The sequence below is a fragment of the Anabrus simplex genome, chromosome 14 (genome assembly GCF_040414725.1).
Source record: "Anabrus simplex isolate iqAnaSimp1 chromosome 14, ASM4041472v1, whole genome shotgun sequence".
Classification (NCBI taxonomy): Eukaryota; Metazoa; Arthropoda; class Insecta; order Orthoptera; family Tettigoniidae; genus Anabrus; species Anabrus simplex.
Genome location: NC_090278.1, coordinates 90795832 through 90813831, shown reverse-complemented (window position 1 = coordinate 90813831; position 18000 = coordinate 90795832). Strand labels below are relative to the sequence as shown.

General features: G+C 40.4%; 1 protein-coding gene across 2 annotated transcripts in view; it reads left to right on the top strand.

The window, feature by feature from the left end:
- LOC136885229 (uncharacterized) overlaps nucleotides 1–18000 on the top strand; it is a 30294-nt gene that overhangs the window by 2934 nt on the left and 9360 nt on the right. For both annotated transcript variants that reach the window (XM_067157694.2, XM_067157693.2), the window contains exons 2-3: nucleotides 6104–6220; nucleotides 9507–9676. In XM_067157694.2, the coding sequence (XP_067013795.2) occupies nucleotides 6104–6220; nucleotides 9507–9676 (287 nt within the window). The remainder of the gene's footprint in view (nucleotides 1–6103; nucleotides 6221–9506; nucleotides 9677–18000) is intronic.

Sequence of the window (18000 nt, the reverse complement as noted above, 5' to 3'; positions counted from 1 at the left end):
CACTCTCCCATTCTACTGATGACTGTACAGAAACATTCTTTAAATGCGTTCATTGTCGAGGTCCCCATCTAACTGGTACTGCAGCATGTTCCGAACAACAACATCAGCTTCAGATTAAGAAAATCATGAGCACTGAGAATATATCCTTCAATGAAGCTTTGTCTAAGCTTCAATCCCAAGGTTATTCCCCTGCGCGACATCAGCAACACTTTCCCCCTCTACCTAGGGCTACATCTCCTATGCCCGTAGAGCAACCAAGAAAATGAAAACTTACTCAAATTGTTACCCATCATCCTAGGACTGTACCTGCCCCAGGCTATAACCGCGATGGTTATTTAAATTTATTCCGTGTCCCCCGGCACCAGTTTATCAATCCCTTTCTCTGCCGTCCACCTCCCATTAACAGCCCCGTCTGTACCTCCTGCTATGGGAGCTCGCAATGTATCTGAGAGTGTGTCCCACCCACCTTTCTTAGACAAAATCCAACGCCAACATATTCATATACAAAATGATATCACCAATAAACTTATACAACTTATGGGAGATAATCACCATGTGTCCCATGCTCTTTACAAACTAAGAGACAGTGTATACAGGGTGAACAAAAAATGCCGTACGTGGAGGTCAGCACGACAAAATTTTATCTTGAAAAACTTAGTCCCACCAATGGGTTTAATAGAAATGCGAGCTGTAACAGCGTGCAGCGTGGCCAAGCACAGGTCGCATGAACTCGGCGCTCTGCTGGAGCTGTCTCATTAGCTCAGCGAGACAAGGTAATGCCATAAATGCCCGTTGTGCAGACGCGCCGATGTTCGAATCGCGTTCGTGCCAATTTTTTTTTTCGGTTAATGTATCAAATTGTATCCAGTGTACACCTCCATTATGCAATGCACTATGTTCTATCTTATCGTTACAGTTACTTTTATTTAAACATTCAAACATAACATGAACTTCATACATAAACGACCACTTTGTTTCGTCTATGGCACAAATAAAGCAAATACGTAAAACATAATAGTGGATAGAGTAACATTGTCTCTATCCAATGCGGTACAAGGAAACACAATACAGTACAGTAGGTAGGCTACACTGGATTGCCCATTATGCTACACACAATAATTCCATAGCGTACGTACGTGTGACGTCCAGTCTTATCTTCACAGAGCCGGTACGTACACGTACGAGCAACGTTCACTTCTCAGCAGATATTCAAAGCGACCCCCTTGCATTTGCAAACACTCGCTGGAGCATACTTTGCCAGACCCTACGCAACACACCTGCATCCACCATTGCCGATGCAGCATGCACGCGAGCTATTAGGTCTTGTACATCCATGGGTGAAGTACTATAAACATGTTCCTTTAAATGTCCCCACAAATAAAAATCTAGTGGATTAAGGTCCGGGGAACGTGGAGGCTAGAACATTGGACCTCCACGACCAATCCATTTCCCTGGAAACGCTTCATTTAACCAGTTACACACAGTCATTCCAAATTGTGGCAGTGCACCATCATGCTGAAACCATAGCTTTCGCCAAACACCAAGTGGAACGTTTTCTAAAGTGTCAGGCAAAGTATTGCCGAGAAACGTACAATAGCGGGGCGCATTCAACTTGTCCGGCAATAGTTAAGGGCCTAAAAGCACTCCTTCCACGATTCCAGCCCACAGGTTTATACCAAAGCGTCCCTGAAAGCCACGTTCACGGGTGACAAGTGGGTTGTGGTCAGACCAATAATGACTGTTGTGATGGTTGAAAATACCTTCCCGAGTGAGGCTACATTCGTCACTCCATATCACATTCTTTATAAAATGTTCGTTATCTTCAGCTTGTTGCAAAAGCCATTCACAGAACTGTACTCGTTGAATGTGGTCTTCTGGCCACTGGTGTTGAGTTAACACGTAATGATATGGATGCAGTTTCTCATCGTGCAACATGTCAACAACCAGTGTTTGAGGTACCTGGAACTGCCTTGCAATATTATGGGTACTTTGCCGAGGTGATTGGTGAACAGCTTCAAGAATGTCGTCCTCTGTTTGTGGAGTACGTCTAGTCCTTGGACAACCTCTGTCCACTACTTGTGGACAAAGATTACCGGTTTCCTGCAGACGTTGCTCAAAGCGACGAAAAACATTCTTATCGGGATGGCGCGTTTGAGGGTACAGTGCTGCATACTCACGAGCAGCAACAGAAGCTTGGTTATCGGATGCACCCAACACTAAAAGCATATTGACGTATTCGCCGTTTGTGTACTCCATCAAGAAGCTGCCCTATATGCACTTGACAGGACCAGTTATGATTGGGACCGGGCGAGTTGGCCGTGCGCGTAGAGGCGTGCGGCTGTGAGCTTGCATCCGGGAGATAGTAGGTTCGAATCCCACTATCGGCATCCCTGAAGATGGTTTTCCGTGGTTTCCCATTTTCACACCAGGCAAATGCTGGGGCTGTACCTTAATTAAGGCCACGGCCGATTCCTTCCAACTCCTAGGCCTTTCCTATCCCATCGTCGCCATAAGACCTATCTGTGTCGGTGCGACGTAAAGCCCATAGCAAAAAAAAAGTTATGATTGGGCACTGCGTGGTTAGTCGACTCATGCATTCATTTGAATGGTTCACACTGTCATGTGTTTGACTATTATTATGTAACAACAGGATGTAATGCTTACAAACACGGTTACACGACGGAAACCAGGGACCTGACGTCACACACACACACAAAAGAAAAAGCACAACCTGTCGTAGATTCGAGCCATAGCTCCATGGTGCATGTGGGTTTGATAACCCAGCCATCTAGCCTACTCAGTGAGCTGCAACAGCGGGTACGGTAGAATGGGATGATGCACGTTTCTCAGTTACATTCCGATGCGCTGCAGCATGTGACAGTGTTGCCAGCTTCTTGTTTCCGACTTGTTTTCCAACAGCACCAGATCCGATTTGGCTATAGAAACTTTTGTCTTGCAGTGGGATGAGGAATTGCATGCCGACCTCCAAGTGTAGCATTTTTTGTTCACCTTTTATGATCACTCTCACACAATGGAATGCCGGGAGCGTCCTATCTAAACACCATGAACTAAAATTACTTATTCAACAAACAAACCCTTAGGTTATAGCTCTACAAGAGACATGGTTTTTACCATGTCATCATTTTTATGTTCAAGGTTACACTACCGAACGATATGACGGATGAGGACTTGGAGGCATGACACTCCTTGTTCAAAACAATATGTTATATCAACCATTATAACTTACTAATCAAATTCCTAATACCTTCAGTCTTGGTATCCTATATCGTGATATATACATTATCAATATCTATTGTCCACCGGATATTTATATTTCAGAAAAGCAATGGTCAAACTATTTCTCTCAATTTGATCATGTATCGGCGATAATACTTGTAGAAGATCTAAATTGTCACCATACGATGTGGGGTAGTGACTCCGACACGTCGAAAGGCACCCACCTCCTAGATGCGACGTACCATCATAATCTCATAATACATAACCATGGCTCTCCTACAAGGTTGACTCCCCCTGGCTCCCCTCCCAGTGCAGTGGATCTCACCCTATGTCGTAGTTCTATTGCACTGCTCATAACATGGCATACCTTAGTAGATACATTTACAAGTGATCATTTTCCCATCATTATTATGTATGGCCTAAGTAGACCGAATCAGTCTCTGGCTGCCTACAGAAATATTAGTAATGTACGTTCGCTTTAAAATTTTGACGCAACAACCTTCCGTCATTTTCTAGAGACTCAACTTCCTTTAATACCATCTAATATGTTAACATATGATTCCCTCCTTCATACCTTATTTCGCTATATCAATATATATCACCCCTTTAAGGTCGTTACTACCCCTCAAACATGGCAACCTTGTCGTCTGCAATGGTGGGGTGATGAATGACACCAAATTATAGAAAAGCGCAAAAGATTATTTTACCTTTATCGAAAAAACTTATCACCTCACAACTATTTTACTTTAAAAAAACATATTGCTTATTCCAGACAAGTTTTTTATGTCAAGCGACGAGAAGCGTGGAAGGGTTTTATTTCATCACTCACAACATCCACCCCTGTAACACAACTCTCGAATACTGTTCGATCACTCACCCGTGTCTCCCAGCATGCAGTATCTATGACAGTCTTTAAATCCTGGAGGTCACGATAGCCGTGGCAGACCGAAAAAAGCAACGGGTGATCAGTTGCCTGTCTCCGCCAAGGCAGGTCAATGGGTACACCAGGCTCCCTAATGCTTCAACCATTGGTAGAAGAACAGCCAATCAGCGACCCCCCCTCCCACCATGGCGGACCAATAAGTGAGCAGCGTACTGTATCCTGCACTATATAATGAGGTGGAATTACAACAGCCCTTCATTCCACTGAGAGCTTTGCTGCTATCGAAGTCAGTCGGAACCCTTGACAACGCCGAATGCAGTCAAACGTCGGGACATTCAGTCAGTAACTCCTGGACCACGGCCTACAAGCCCGGAAAACGCTGGCGTGATGAAAAAAAAAAGAAACTTATAGCAACAAATACAGTACAAAGTTACAAATCCAAGTTATTTGTTGCTTAACTAGTCTTACCTCTACTCATAACTGAACATTTATAGCAAAATATTGTTGTTGTAACCTATGGCTTTATTGGGAAGTAACTCCAATACAAAATTGATATCTCTAAACAGCAGCAATACACAAATGACAGTAATAATGTAGGCTACAGATGTATTAGGTATATAATGGTTTATTAAACTAAATACGCCTTTGCCCCATTCAAAGTTAAGAAACCATATTAAAAACTTATGAACAAATAATAACTAGTTAAGAATAGACGGCCAGCGGTCAACACACTCCCGGAGTGCCGTTGGCCCTGTGAATAAATCTATACTGTGGAAATAAATATTGTACAGGTTATGGTCAATAAGATGGACTCCTCACGCGACCACTGTCCAGCGACGCCTGGTATGGTGAGGCTACTCCCCGCAACAGAATGGTTCACCAGGCAATGCCCAATGCAAGCCTGAATCTGGTGCAAACCGGAAGTAGTATGATCTGCCGGGGCTCGCGAGGATGCTCACGAGACTATACTAATTATGTTTTTTTAAATTTATTTTACACCCACATTGGAGCACTGAAATCAATCTATATACAGTCAAGTCTTATTAATATTGGTTACAAATTTTTACGAGTGTTTTGAGTGCATTCAGGCCAATAATTTTCACGAATTCTGGGAAGATTTTGTCATCTCCAGATTGTTTTTTGTTTTGTATGTTACAAATTGGTTCATCCATTTCTTCCTTGGAGAACTCGTGTAAACACCTCTTCTAGATGTGTGCTCCCAGATGAGTTTTCTGTTTTTTTAATTTATTTTCTGTTCTTTATTTTTCAACTTCCTATTTATTTTATATTAGTTTAGGTGGTATGTATTAAACTTGTTGGCAATTTTCTTCTTATCTGTGATAACATTGCCATTTATTTTAATAGTGTGGCTGTATTTTTCTTGGGTACTTATTGTTCAATGAGCTCAGTAGTTTGTGTGCTTTGGGTCCTTTTCTGTAGCTTATTATTTTAATAAATTTATCCCATGTTGTTTTCTTGGCTTCGAAGATTTTTCTTTTCAGTATTATGTTTTCTCGTCTCCTCGATGACGTAATTTTTGTTCATTGTTTTTTTCCTTGAGCATTTTCAGCAATTTCTTTTGCTTTGTCCTTCTTGTTTTTCTTTGTTCGGTATTTATGGTTTTCATGGTTTTCCGTGGTTTCCCATTTTCACACCAGGCAAATGCTGGGGCTGTACCTTAATTAAGGCCACGGCCGCTTCCTTCCAACTCCTGGGCCTTTCCCATCCCATCGTCGCCATAAGACGTATCTGTGTCGGTGCGACGTAAAGCAAGTAGCAAAAAAAAAAAAAAAAAAAAAAAAAAGTTCAGTATTTCAAACGGGGTTTATATCTGTGTAATCTTCCTCTTGGTATAGTTTCTTTTGCACTTTCCTTTAGAATTGCACTAAACTTGGGCGCAGGTTAGTACGGAGAGTTTTTATCGGTTATATTTTCTAGCCAAACTGTATGTAATGTAATAATGACAATTGCTGGTTGTTTTAGGTCTGAAACTGTTAGAAAACAGCACCAAAGATGAGGCGGTGTACCTGGCGTTGCAGATTTACTCAGAACTAGGGAAGCAGCATGAGTATTACATAAAGATACAGTGGGACAGCAAAGGTAAGTGCACAAAACAGAATTGTTCTTGGCTACACAAAAGATTTTGTTAATCTTTCTTTCCTTGTATCAGAAGTACCAGATTTTGCAGATGTAGCTTACATAGGTAAATATGGTAGGCCTATAAAGAAATGTATTTATTTTCCATGTCCAGAAACACTGCTAAATGATGTTTTTCCAATATTTGGCTACAAGGATAGCTTTGTCATTGGCCTGCAAAACATCTCCTTTCGTGCTTGGTGATGGTAAATGCTGACAAACCAGAACTCATAACTTATGAAACCAGAAGGTTTTCTTCATCCTGTGGTAGTCCACAATCACAGGTCACGTCTGCTTGTATTTATCCCCACTTAACTAGATTAGACTTACACTTTGTAACACCTGTCTGCAGTCGATTGAGGGTCTTTGAGATGGGACACGGAAGGCAAAAACCTGCAGAAGGTTCTTCCTTTAAACTCGGGGATGAATTACTTACTTGCTGTTGCCACAGTTCACGCCTTCGTTTTTCTGGCATATCCACAAATGGTATGGTTGTTCTTAAAAAACTCTTCCTTGACCTGAGACTAATGGGCTGCATTTGATGATCGTTAAGGGTGTGATGCGGATCGGTTGGTTGCTTTCGCTGCTACTTCCCTTCTTATGTGAGGAGGAGCGATTCCTGCGATAGGATAGATATTTTCTGTCGGAGTTGGTCTCGGACACCTTCTGATTACTGTGAGCCTGCGTGGTAGCCGTGATCATTGAGGCTTCAACCCTCTACGGTCTTAAACGTGGTTAGCCAGGTCAGGTCCTGTTTCTAAAAAATAATTCACCATCACAATGTGTAGGAGAAATGGTGATATAAAATATCTAAATCTAGATTTTGTGCCAAAAGCCTGTTTTCAGTTTCCAACCTCTCCGCAGTGGAGTGAAGGCATACGACGCTGTTGATGGCGATTCGTCTATCAGACGGTGGCATTAAGCCTTGAGCAGACCCCTTGGCATTATTCGACAGGAGTAACACGACCTAATAAGTTGAAAGTCTGTTTCGATTACAATGCGGTCGTGAAAATTCAATATTCATTGACTTGGCCCTCAACGGGCGAATTAAACGCACTCTACAGTGTGATGGCAGTAGTGTCAGACCTGTAGCTTAGATCCCTTCCAACAGAACAAAGATGGCCTAGGCCACCATAGACCAATTGGTAGAGCAACCGATGCAAAATCGGGAGGTTGTGTGTTCGGATCCCACTGGAGTCTGGTTGGCCATTAATGTTCTGTACTTAACATCTCTTCAACACATACTAAATGTACGTAACATGACCTAATAAGTTGAAAATCTGTTTCAGGAATTTTTATCTTATTTTATAGAACAACTTACTTCATTTTCCAATCACTTCACTCGAACACTGTGTAACGTTTCATACTAGTCTCTATATTTCTGATTATATCACTACCAACAAGACAAACAAGCTATACTAATTGGTAGTATAATACAGCAGTCGACAGTTCTACATTTGATCTTTGTAGTTACTAGCAAATGACTTATTACTAGTTACTTGAGCACCGCAGTACACAACGTATGTTACTACTTTCGAACCAATTTCAAACCGAATGTTTTCATTCAATTGTCACGTGTCACAATTGGTAGTCCACTGGTAGTTTAAAACATTCAGGGCCTGTACTATGACAGCCAGATAAAAGTGTGGTATAAATTTATTTGGCAGTTTGGACATTTATCTGGAAGTTCGGTTGAAACCGCGTACTACGACTTTCGTTTATGTGCAATCTGGGAAAATATTCTCGAGTATAGCTATGCCAAAGTTGGAGAGGCAGTTAACGCTCTTATCTGGGACTTAGCTCTTATCGGGGACGCTACTGTAAAGAATCACGATGCCTACTCATGAAGATGAATCTACATCTGAATGATGCTGTGCGAAATTAAGTTGTTACAATGTAATTTATGTATATATTTATAAAGTATGTCATGCTTCCTGTCCAGCTGTCACAAAATTCTTAAAGATTTCCCAAGCTAGCAAGTTGTTGCTACTGAGTATATCAGTATTACACAAGCAACTAACCGCAAGCTTTATGGGTAGCTGTGGTCATTAGAGCAGCAAAGTTTGCTGCTAAGCATTTTTTCGTGGGTTCGAGTTCCAATAGTCTAACATTTTTTTATCTTGTAAATTGTAGTCGGTAGGGTACTGGAGGTGATAGCACACATTTCCTAATCATTAAAATGCGTGTCAAAAGCGTGGGTTCTATTCCAAATCTATCCGCGACGCACATATGGAGTAAAGGTATACGACGTTGTTCATAGCGATTCGTCCGTCGAATGAGGATGTTAAGGAGGTTATATTTCTTTTACTTCATAACAACTTGCTACAAAAGTATATACGCTAAAGTGAGATAAATGCTTGCCAGTTACTATTCTCACATTGTATTGAAAAGAAAGAAACTAACTACTTATTCAATGAGCAAACAATACATTGAATTAATAATAAAAATTAATGATCCCACGCTGCATCAGTGGCATTAATTACGAATATAAACTTTACGTTCGTCGTAACGCGCAACCTCGTAAATAGTGCTAGACAAAAAAGAGACATAACCTGAATCTTAACTTTCGCGTCCAGGTTACATTTTCAGTCTTTTTCTTTTCTATAACAGTTTCAGTTTCGTTATACAGTTAATTAATTTTAACATTTCTTCGTATGTGTATATTTCAGTCCTAATTCTGTTTTTGACCTGAACTTCCACATTATAGCTTAATAAGAGTCTGATATTGGATTCTAGTAATACAATTTCAAAAGGAATAGAGCTAAACACCATGGAACACGTATACCACCGCGCTAAATTTCACTATATTTTCAGTAACCTTATTACCAACCCAATAAAAATGTTACTACATCTTCCACATTACAATACCGTCGTTAAAATCCGTTGGTAGTACGCAAGAAAATATTTAGCTTCTAGTTTGCAAAACTGCAGCCTACGTATCTGGCTGTTTATCTGACAGTCGTAGTACAGGCCCTCAATATACCAATCACTACTGTATATAAGCATGTTCCATAGACTATAATTGTAATTTTTGGTATTGTAATTTTATGGGGGGGGGGGGGCACCTTTGTGTATGTGGGGCTATATGCTTTCTCCATTCGTGGAAAATAAAAGAATAATAATAATAATAATACCTGCCTTTGTGTAATATCGCTGTTGCAGAAAAACCACCATCGATTGTTAAAATGCATGTGGCTCTTCCATTTTCCATTATTGTAAGCAAGACTAATGCGGATTGAATGTTTCACAGAGAACAAATACATTGTCGGCAAGAACCTCCTGCCATATGGGGTCATTATACAGAAACTCCTCCAAGATCGCACTCTGAAGACATTTGAAAACGTAGCAGATCTTATTAAAGAAGTATTTGAGTGCTGCTCTGCATTTCACAACCGTCAGAAACAAATTCAGGATATGAAGGTAGGATAAGTTTGTGTTCATACTTCCTAGGCTAACAGTGCTGAGGTTAGAAAGCTAACAGGAGCGAAATATGCAGAGGCTAAATTATATATACAGTTGAACCTTGATATCTCAAACCTCCATTACTTGAATATTCAGTATCTCGAAGTAACTTACTTTTCCCGTCCGTTTGTCCTATTCTTCATGTGTATTTATTTCTCTGTTACTCTAAATTCGGTTACTTGAATTCTCAAATCAAACCTTTCCTCCCTTGAAGCAAAAATACTCTGTAACTCAAATTTTTTGCAACATTAACTGTGCAATACAGAATTTGTGGTTTATGGGGAACAGTTAACAAGTAAAGAAAGGGTTACAGTGATGCTGGGAGCTAATATGACAGGAACCGAAAAACTAAAACTTGTAGTGATTGGAAAACCAGTGAACCCTCTCTGTTTCTCGGGTGTGAACTAGTTACCAGTCACGTACGAAAGCAATCCCCAAACTCGCAGATGACAAGCTCCATTTACGAATCTCGGCTGTGTGCTACTGATGAGAAGTTTCATCGTGAAGTGAGGAAAGGTTAACAGTAACAGACAGAAGAGACTAACGGATGTTTTCCAAAGGTGTTAACAGAGATGCCATATGTTTCTTGTTTCACAATTGTATGTATTATCCGCACACTTTATCTTGGTGCATTTGCGTACAGTGGTGAGGAGTAAGGAGGGAGCTGTCCCGGTATCGATAGTGCTGCCTGGTGCTGCCAACGGAATGAAAATAAAATCTGAATTGAATCGAGAATATGATCGATATGAAATTTCTAAACCGTTATCATCTTAAGCCAACAACTATGTCACATACACATTATATAACATTATAAAACATTCCTCGATGCGAATCTTGTTCCTAGCATGAATTCTATACTTTGGCTTTGTTGTGTAAACAACAACAGTACTAGTACGTAAAGTGTATGCCAGATGTCGCACAACGATGCTTAAGCGATTCATAGTTTGTGTTTCAAAGGTTGCCAATTACGAATATCGAAGATCGCCGAGGTCGACCGATGGTGTAAATGCACCAAGATACAGTGTGTGGATAATACTCTATCCTGTGTTCTAAAAGTTACTAAAATAAGGGTTATAATTAAAGTGATGCTGTAAAATAGTTTGTATACTCTTAAATACTGTTAAAAATAATCCATTTGGTATACGCCCGTAGATACAATTATATGCTGTATATGCTCAAAAACAGCATTCTCTATTTCTCGAAATTTCAATAATTCAAAATAAAATTTAGCTCCCGAGGTGATTCGAGATGTCAAGGTTCCACTGCATATGTGGATGATATGGCAGTAGCTTCAGAGCAGATAAATGACTTGCAAGAGATAATAGACATATTAAGCAAGTGGGCCCAGAAAAAAAGAAGTTACAATCAATGTGGACAAGGTGGTAATGACAGTTTTTCGAAACGGTGGAATGCCAGCAGTTTCCGATCAGGTGACCTGCAATGGGAAGGAACTGAAAATAATCAGCAATTTAAAATAGCTAGGCATTACCCTACAGGTTACAGGAAGAAGCTTTAGACTACACATAAGATCAAAAACATCCGCTGTAATAAAAGGTATAAACGATATCTGACATAAATCTCATTTCACTTGAAACAGCAATGGCACTTTATCAAATGAAGGTGCTACCTGCTCTGACATATAGACTCGAAGTAATATGGGAATTTCTTAACTACAGGCAATTGGAAGAGATAGAAAAGACAAAATCCAGACTTCTATACGAGCTTGCAAAATAAACTTTCCTAATAGAGGATCTACGGATAACTCTAATACTACCAACTACGCAAACTTACAACAAGCTGCTCCAAGATCTACAGAATAAATAGCAGGATATACCGATGGAATTCTGCACAACGAATTTGATGCTGGACAGAAGATGGATGCAACCTGTCTGTGAAATGAGGCAAGTCGTGACCAGTCTTGCAGTTCATGGTTTCCACCAGAAGATATGCTCCCGAAAAGTGTTTCGTGACCCAGATGAAAATTGCGTGTGCTAAGTGCGTAACAGTATATGCGGAACTTACCACATAACCACATGCCCAAACCGAACCAGGTCATTAGTGGAATATAGCAAGGAGTGACGTGACTGCTCAATATTAGGAAATATGCTGTATTACTATACAGGTCAAACTCTAAGAGGAATATGTATCATTATGGCCATTCAGCTGCAATAAATTCTTTATTTTTTTTAGTTCCGTTTGGGCCTGCTATGGACCACGTGGTTCTTATCTCTAGCAGCTTTCTTCTTTGACCAGTACTCCTTCATTCTTGCACTGTGAATGTCTTTTCGCTCCTGAGTCCATTTCACACCTCCTCCCGGACGTACTGTTTTTTCTGTTAGTGACTGGAGAGAGTTTGATGTTCTGATCAACGTTCTGTACCTATTCCTGTCATAAATTTCACTGGGAGCAATGTCCAATTCTTGAAGGTCTTTTCTGACGAGTCTTGCCCACTTGGCATTAGTCGCTTTCCCTCTAGAGATGGTGTGAAAGATTCTGGAGGTGAGCCTCTGATTGTCCATTCTCATGACATGACCGTAGAAGTTCAATCTCCTCTTCCTCATAGATGTTGTAATGCTCTCCAATTGTTGGTACAGTTCGTTGTTGTGCCTGATTCTGTACTTGCCTTCTTCTTTAATGGGGCCCATGATTTTTCTCAGGATCTTCCTTTCCTTCAGCTCCAGTTTTCTAAGTTGCCCTTTTCTTACCATGTTTAGGCATTCTGAGGCATATAGTACTGACGGTCTCACTACAGTAGTGTAATGCCTGATTTTGAGGTTAAGGGAGAGGGATTTGGATTTGTACATACTCTTACATAGGTGGTAGGCATTTTCCAATTTGATGCATCTGCTGTTCATGGCCTGATCTTCATTCATGTTTGGGGTTATCCATTCTCCTAGGTATTTGAAGGAGTTAGTCCTTTGTATTGTTTTGTCTCCCAGTGGGATTGATTTGGGTGCATCTTTGATGTTGGTGATAAACTGTGTTTTGTTGATGGCGATCTTCAGCCCTACTTTAGCTGCTATGTGGTCGAGAGAGGATAGTTGATGGATAGCTTCCTCCACACTGGATGCCAGGAGTGTAAGGTCGTCTGCGAAGGCTAAACAGTTGACTGTTAACTTGTCTTTCTTGTAGCCAATTCTCAATCCAGAGTCATCCTGTAGCATTTTCGTCCACTCACGAATGACTTTTTCAAGTAGGCAATTAAAGAGGATTGGAGATAGGCCATCCCCTTGTCTAACACCTGTTTTGATCTCAAATCTCTGGGACAGTTCCCCTCTGAATTTGATTCTGGCAGTAGTGTTGGTAAGAGTTGCTTTCACTAGATTCAAGGTTTTCTTATCTAGTCCCAGTTCAGCGAGTGCCTGGAAGAGTGACTCTCTATCTACTGAATCGTAGGCCTTCTGAAAGTCAACAAATGTTGCCACGTAGGGTGAGGCGCTTAGGTTTTTGTAAGTGATGATGGTTTTGAGGTTCAGGATTTGTTCGGCGCATGACCTTGACTTGCGAAACCCAGCCTGGTACTCTCCGATGCAGGAGTCTAGTTGAGCCTCTACTCTTGTGAGTAATACTTTGGAGAGTATCTTATACGTCACTGATACAAGGGAAATCCCTCTGTAGTTGTTGAGATCTGATTTGTCGCCTTTTTTGTGTAACGGGTGGATGATAGCTGAAGTCCAGTCGCTAGGTAACGCTTCTAAAGATAAAAATTTCATTGTTCCGTATTGAAATTATTGATGTTAAAAATTAAATAACTGGAGGTTCAACCTGTTCAATACTTTTGAGTATTGAACAGGTTGAACCTCCAGTTATTTAATTTTTAACAGGTAACGCTTCTGTCACCCAGATATTTGATATGATTTCATGGATACTTTGGATTGACTCCTCATCAGCGTATTTCCAGAGCTCTGCTATGATTCCATCCTCGCCCGCTGCTTTGTTACATTTCAATTCTGAAATGGCTTTCTTGATCTCCCCCTTTGTTGGTGGGAGAGAGTCCGACTTAGTAACATTCTGAGGTTCGAAATGCAGTTTCTCCTTGGGTTCCCTTGAATTTAGAAGGTTGTTGAAATACTCTGCTAGAACTGTGGTGCACTCTTCATTGTTCATTTTCAGATTTCCGTCAGCTCCCCGAAGGTGAAGTGTAGGGGCTGAGTAGGGTGTTATTTGAGATTTAAAAGTTTGGTAGAAGTCTCTAGTGTTGTTTCTTTCAAAATCCCTCTCTGCTTGTTCAATGATATTTTTATTGTACTGCCTCTTGGTGTTCCTGATAATTTTAGTTGCAGTTTTCCTAACTTCTAAGAAGTTTTTATGGTTTTTTATTTATTTATATATATATATATATATATATATATATATATACACATACACGAAGGTCGATCAAAGATATACAGGATTTTTGTTCCTGAACATCAACAGTTGGTAGGTCTGGCCCCGCACTTCTGCTATGCTTAGGCGGGACTGTTGGGAGTGGGGAGAGTGTTCTGTTAGATATTTCCCGCCGTTGCGTCAGTAACGCTCACAATGTCAAAGCAACAGGTGAACCCCTCCACTGCACAACGCATAATTATAAAATTTCTTGCTCGTGAAGGAGTTACAGCGGTGGAAATTTGCCAGAGATTGACTGCACAGTTCGGTGATCAAACATTGTCTAGGATGCATGTATGTAAGGAGTGGCGTAGGGAAGGGGAGGCAACACCAATGAAATCCAAGACTCGACTGTCAGCTGGCAAGGTTCTTGCAACTGTTTTTTCCGATTGGCGAGGCATTTTGCCAATTGATTTTGCATGAGCAACGCACAATCAATGCTAGTTACTACTGCGAGCTGTTGAACAAGGCGAGGGTTGCATATTGCCACAAAAGACAAGACCAACCGATTCTACAATGTGCGGCCCCATACTGCAGCTCTGTCTCCAAGCTACAGGAAGTGCACTGGACTACACTTTGATCATCCTTCTTACAGCCCGGACTTATCGCCCTGTGATTTCCTTTTATTCGGACTGCTTAAAGAAGCTCTAGGAGGGCAGCGATTTGAAGATGACGAGTGTGTGTGAAAGACTTCGTGCGCAACTAGCTGGTGACTCGACCCTGTTTCTTTTACGATGAGGGCCTCAAGAAGCTGCCCATACGCTGGAAAAATGCATTTCCAAAGCAGGAAACTACGTGGAAAGATAAATGGTAATTACCTTGTGTTTTTCAATAAATTAATTTAAATAAAAAATAAAATCCCGTTTATATTTGATCCCGTCTCATATATAAGTCTAGGAAACAAGTGGAGAGCAATGACTTACCATGTAAGAACACGAGGGTAGAGTACACATAAAATAAAGATACGGGTCGAGAATTTTCGGCTGCAGCTTTTGTCAGTGAAGGATAGAATAATATATATTTTATTTCATTAGCTTCCTGAAAATGATCAAGGCTGTCACAAGGACAGAGCATAACAAAGACAAATAAGGTAACGGTACCAGTAGTTGACAGGGTTAAGGGTTAAAAATTACTTTTTCTCAAATATTCATTGATGTGGTATTTTTCTGGCACTATTAGCATGATTTTTAGGATCTGAGTCATGTTTTCTTTTAAGATATTCAATAATTATTTAACATAACACAACATATGATTTTTTAATAAGTTTTGAAATTGTACCTACAAATGTACCGGTAATTGACATATCAAAATGAGCAAAGTACCCATACTTAACACTTTTAGAAACCAGTAGTTGACATATAGAAAAAAATCTATGTTGCCAAAGGTGATGTACAGAAAATACTAATTTACACAACAGAAACACCTTCTATTATAGATCTACAGAGACAAAACATGCAGTATTTACAATGTTATCACAAAAGTCTATACAAATACAAATTACAAAATTGAAGTTTCAGAAGCAATAGGCTACTTGATCAATTTAAGGAATGAGCAATTTCTTCCGAACACAAGAATGTTTATGATATTCTTAACGGTTCTACCAGTCCACATCTAGCAACCCAGAAAACTGATATCTTCCCAAATCAGACAAACCAAACAACACTGGAGATTTTAAAATCTTGAATATTTGGTCAGGACTGACAGTTCTGATGTCTTTTGTATTTCTGACAAAAACATTCCAAAGTCTTGTGATAGGATTTAGTGTCATAGCTTCGTACTTATGTTCAAAAACTTGACAAACAACCAATGCCAATTTAATCATTCTTTTACCATTTGGCTTACGGATGTGGCATAAAATAAAACTCCCTTCCTTAACTAGGCCTAAGTCACCTCTAGAAAGAGTGTCATTGTCACATTTCTTAATACTTAATTCATGAAGAACTTGAATTTATGTATCGGACTGTAAGTTTTCCCGTGGTAGTACCTCATCATCTTCATTGGAAGGGCCCTACTCTGGCTGTAAGGGCATGCTGTCTTTTCCAGAATTAGCATTTATAAGAGGATGGATATAATCCAGATCGGAGTGATCAGAAAGATCAAAGCTGACATCATCAGCACTGTCTCCAGATGGGATCCCTTATCATCTGAGGATGAGGAAATAATTTTCTTCATTTTCTTTCTTGTAGTCCTGGGCTTAAGTGTTTTAACTTTCTGTAACTTCACCTTTCCCAGTTCTTCCTTTTCTTCCTTCTTTCGTTTCCTTTCTGCAGCTCTTTTCTTCTTATTTTCTTCCATCTCTAGTTTCTTCTCATTCTTTTTCTTGTGGTATTCTATCCATGGTTGTGATGTAACTACGCTGGGAAATAGCTCCCTTTTTCTTTTTCTTTCAGTAGGTGTTTCCAGACAGTGCAGTGCTCTCTTATAGGGGCTTGGGACATTTGCAAGGTTACTATATGTTGCTGAAATACCGTGGGCATTATTTGTGGTTACTTGCATTTCAGTGCATGAGCTCCGAGTGCCACTAGTTCCTGGACGGTCCATATCAATGTTTCCTAGCATATCATTTTGGTTGGAAGTCTGGCTCTTTATTTTCTTCCACACTTCAAATAAAGACTTATCCTCTATATTACCATCCCATAATACTTGATTCTCCTTGGAATTAAATAACTTTCTCTGGGCCGATAGCTGTTTCCAAGACAGTGAGCGCCAAAGGAGTGGTAGGCCTTGGCCTAGTATGATCCATACTGATATTACTAGGACTGTTTGTGGGTTTATTCAGTAGTGAGGGAGCCGCTGCGTTCCAAGGATGTAATCCACACTTTTTGAACCCATTACTGATTATGGCTGGGTTCATCTCTGATAGAACAGCATGAAGAATAGGGGCAAAATCCTTTTTCTTCAAAATTGGGTTGCTCAGATTTTCATGCACCTTGTCCTTCCATTTTCCTTTTAATGTCCTAAAGACAGCAACATCCATAGGTTGGATAAGATGAGTGGCATTGGGATGTCACGCCACAAGGACAGTCCCCTTCTCAGAGCAAAATTGGCTTGTGTGGAGAGTCAAGTGAGAAACGTGGCCATCCATGAAGAAAATCACTGGCAATGGAATATCATATTCCAGTAGCCAAGGGTAAAAGACATTCGCTATGTACTAAAAGAATAAGGGACCTGTCATCCAGCTACTCTCAGACCTTCCGATGCCCCAGTTTGGAGGAACGCTATTAGCTATCTCAGCTGGTATGCGCTCATACCTGAAGACAAGCAAGGGTGCTGCCATTAGACCAGCAGTATTAGCAGTTACTAATACTGTAATACACTCTTTATCATCGCAGTTAACTACCCGATAGACTTTTTCTCCCCTTTGCCAGCTAGTACCTTGTTATCTTTCGAATTTAAGAAAAATGCAGATTCATTGGAATTAAAGAGGCGCGAGGGGTCACTGAGAATGGTAAGCAGATTTTCCTCCTCTAAATACTTACGAATATTCTGAAACCAATTCTGTAAATCAGCTGAACTCGCATATGCTCTTGCAAGTGTTAAATTTTCTGCAACTCTCAGGGTAATTGAAGAGTGTCTATTCAAGAAAGATTTCCCGACTTAAATTTTGATACCTTGTTCAGTTCTTTCAGAAGGTCAATGGCGCTATTAATCAGCTCGGATTTTGTGACTGGAAAATTTGCTCTAGCCATAAATCAGATCCAATCCACATGTGTGGACAATATAGGATCAGGTCCCATCCTTCTTTCAATTCTAGTTTTCCCTCAGTATTTGTAAAGTAGAGTAATATGAGGGATACCAAAACGCCTTGCTGCTGCCGCCACTGATGAACGTCTTCGGGCATCATCTACTGCATCTTTCATCTGCTCAGGGGTATAGTTCAAAATTCTATTCCTCACTTTCTTCGGTGGCATGTTTTC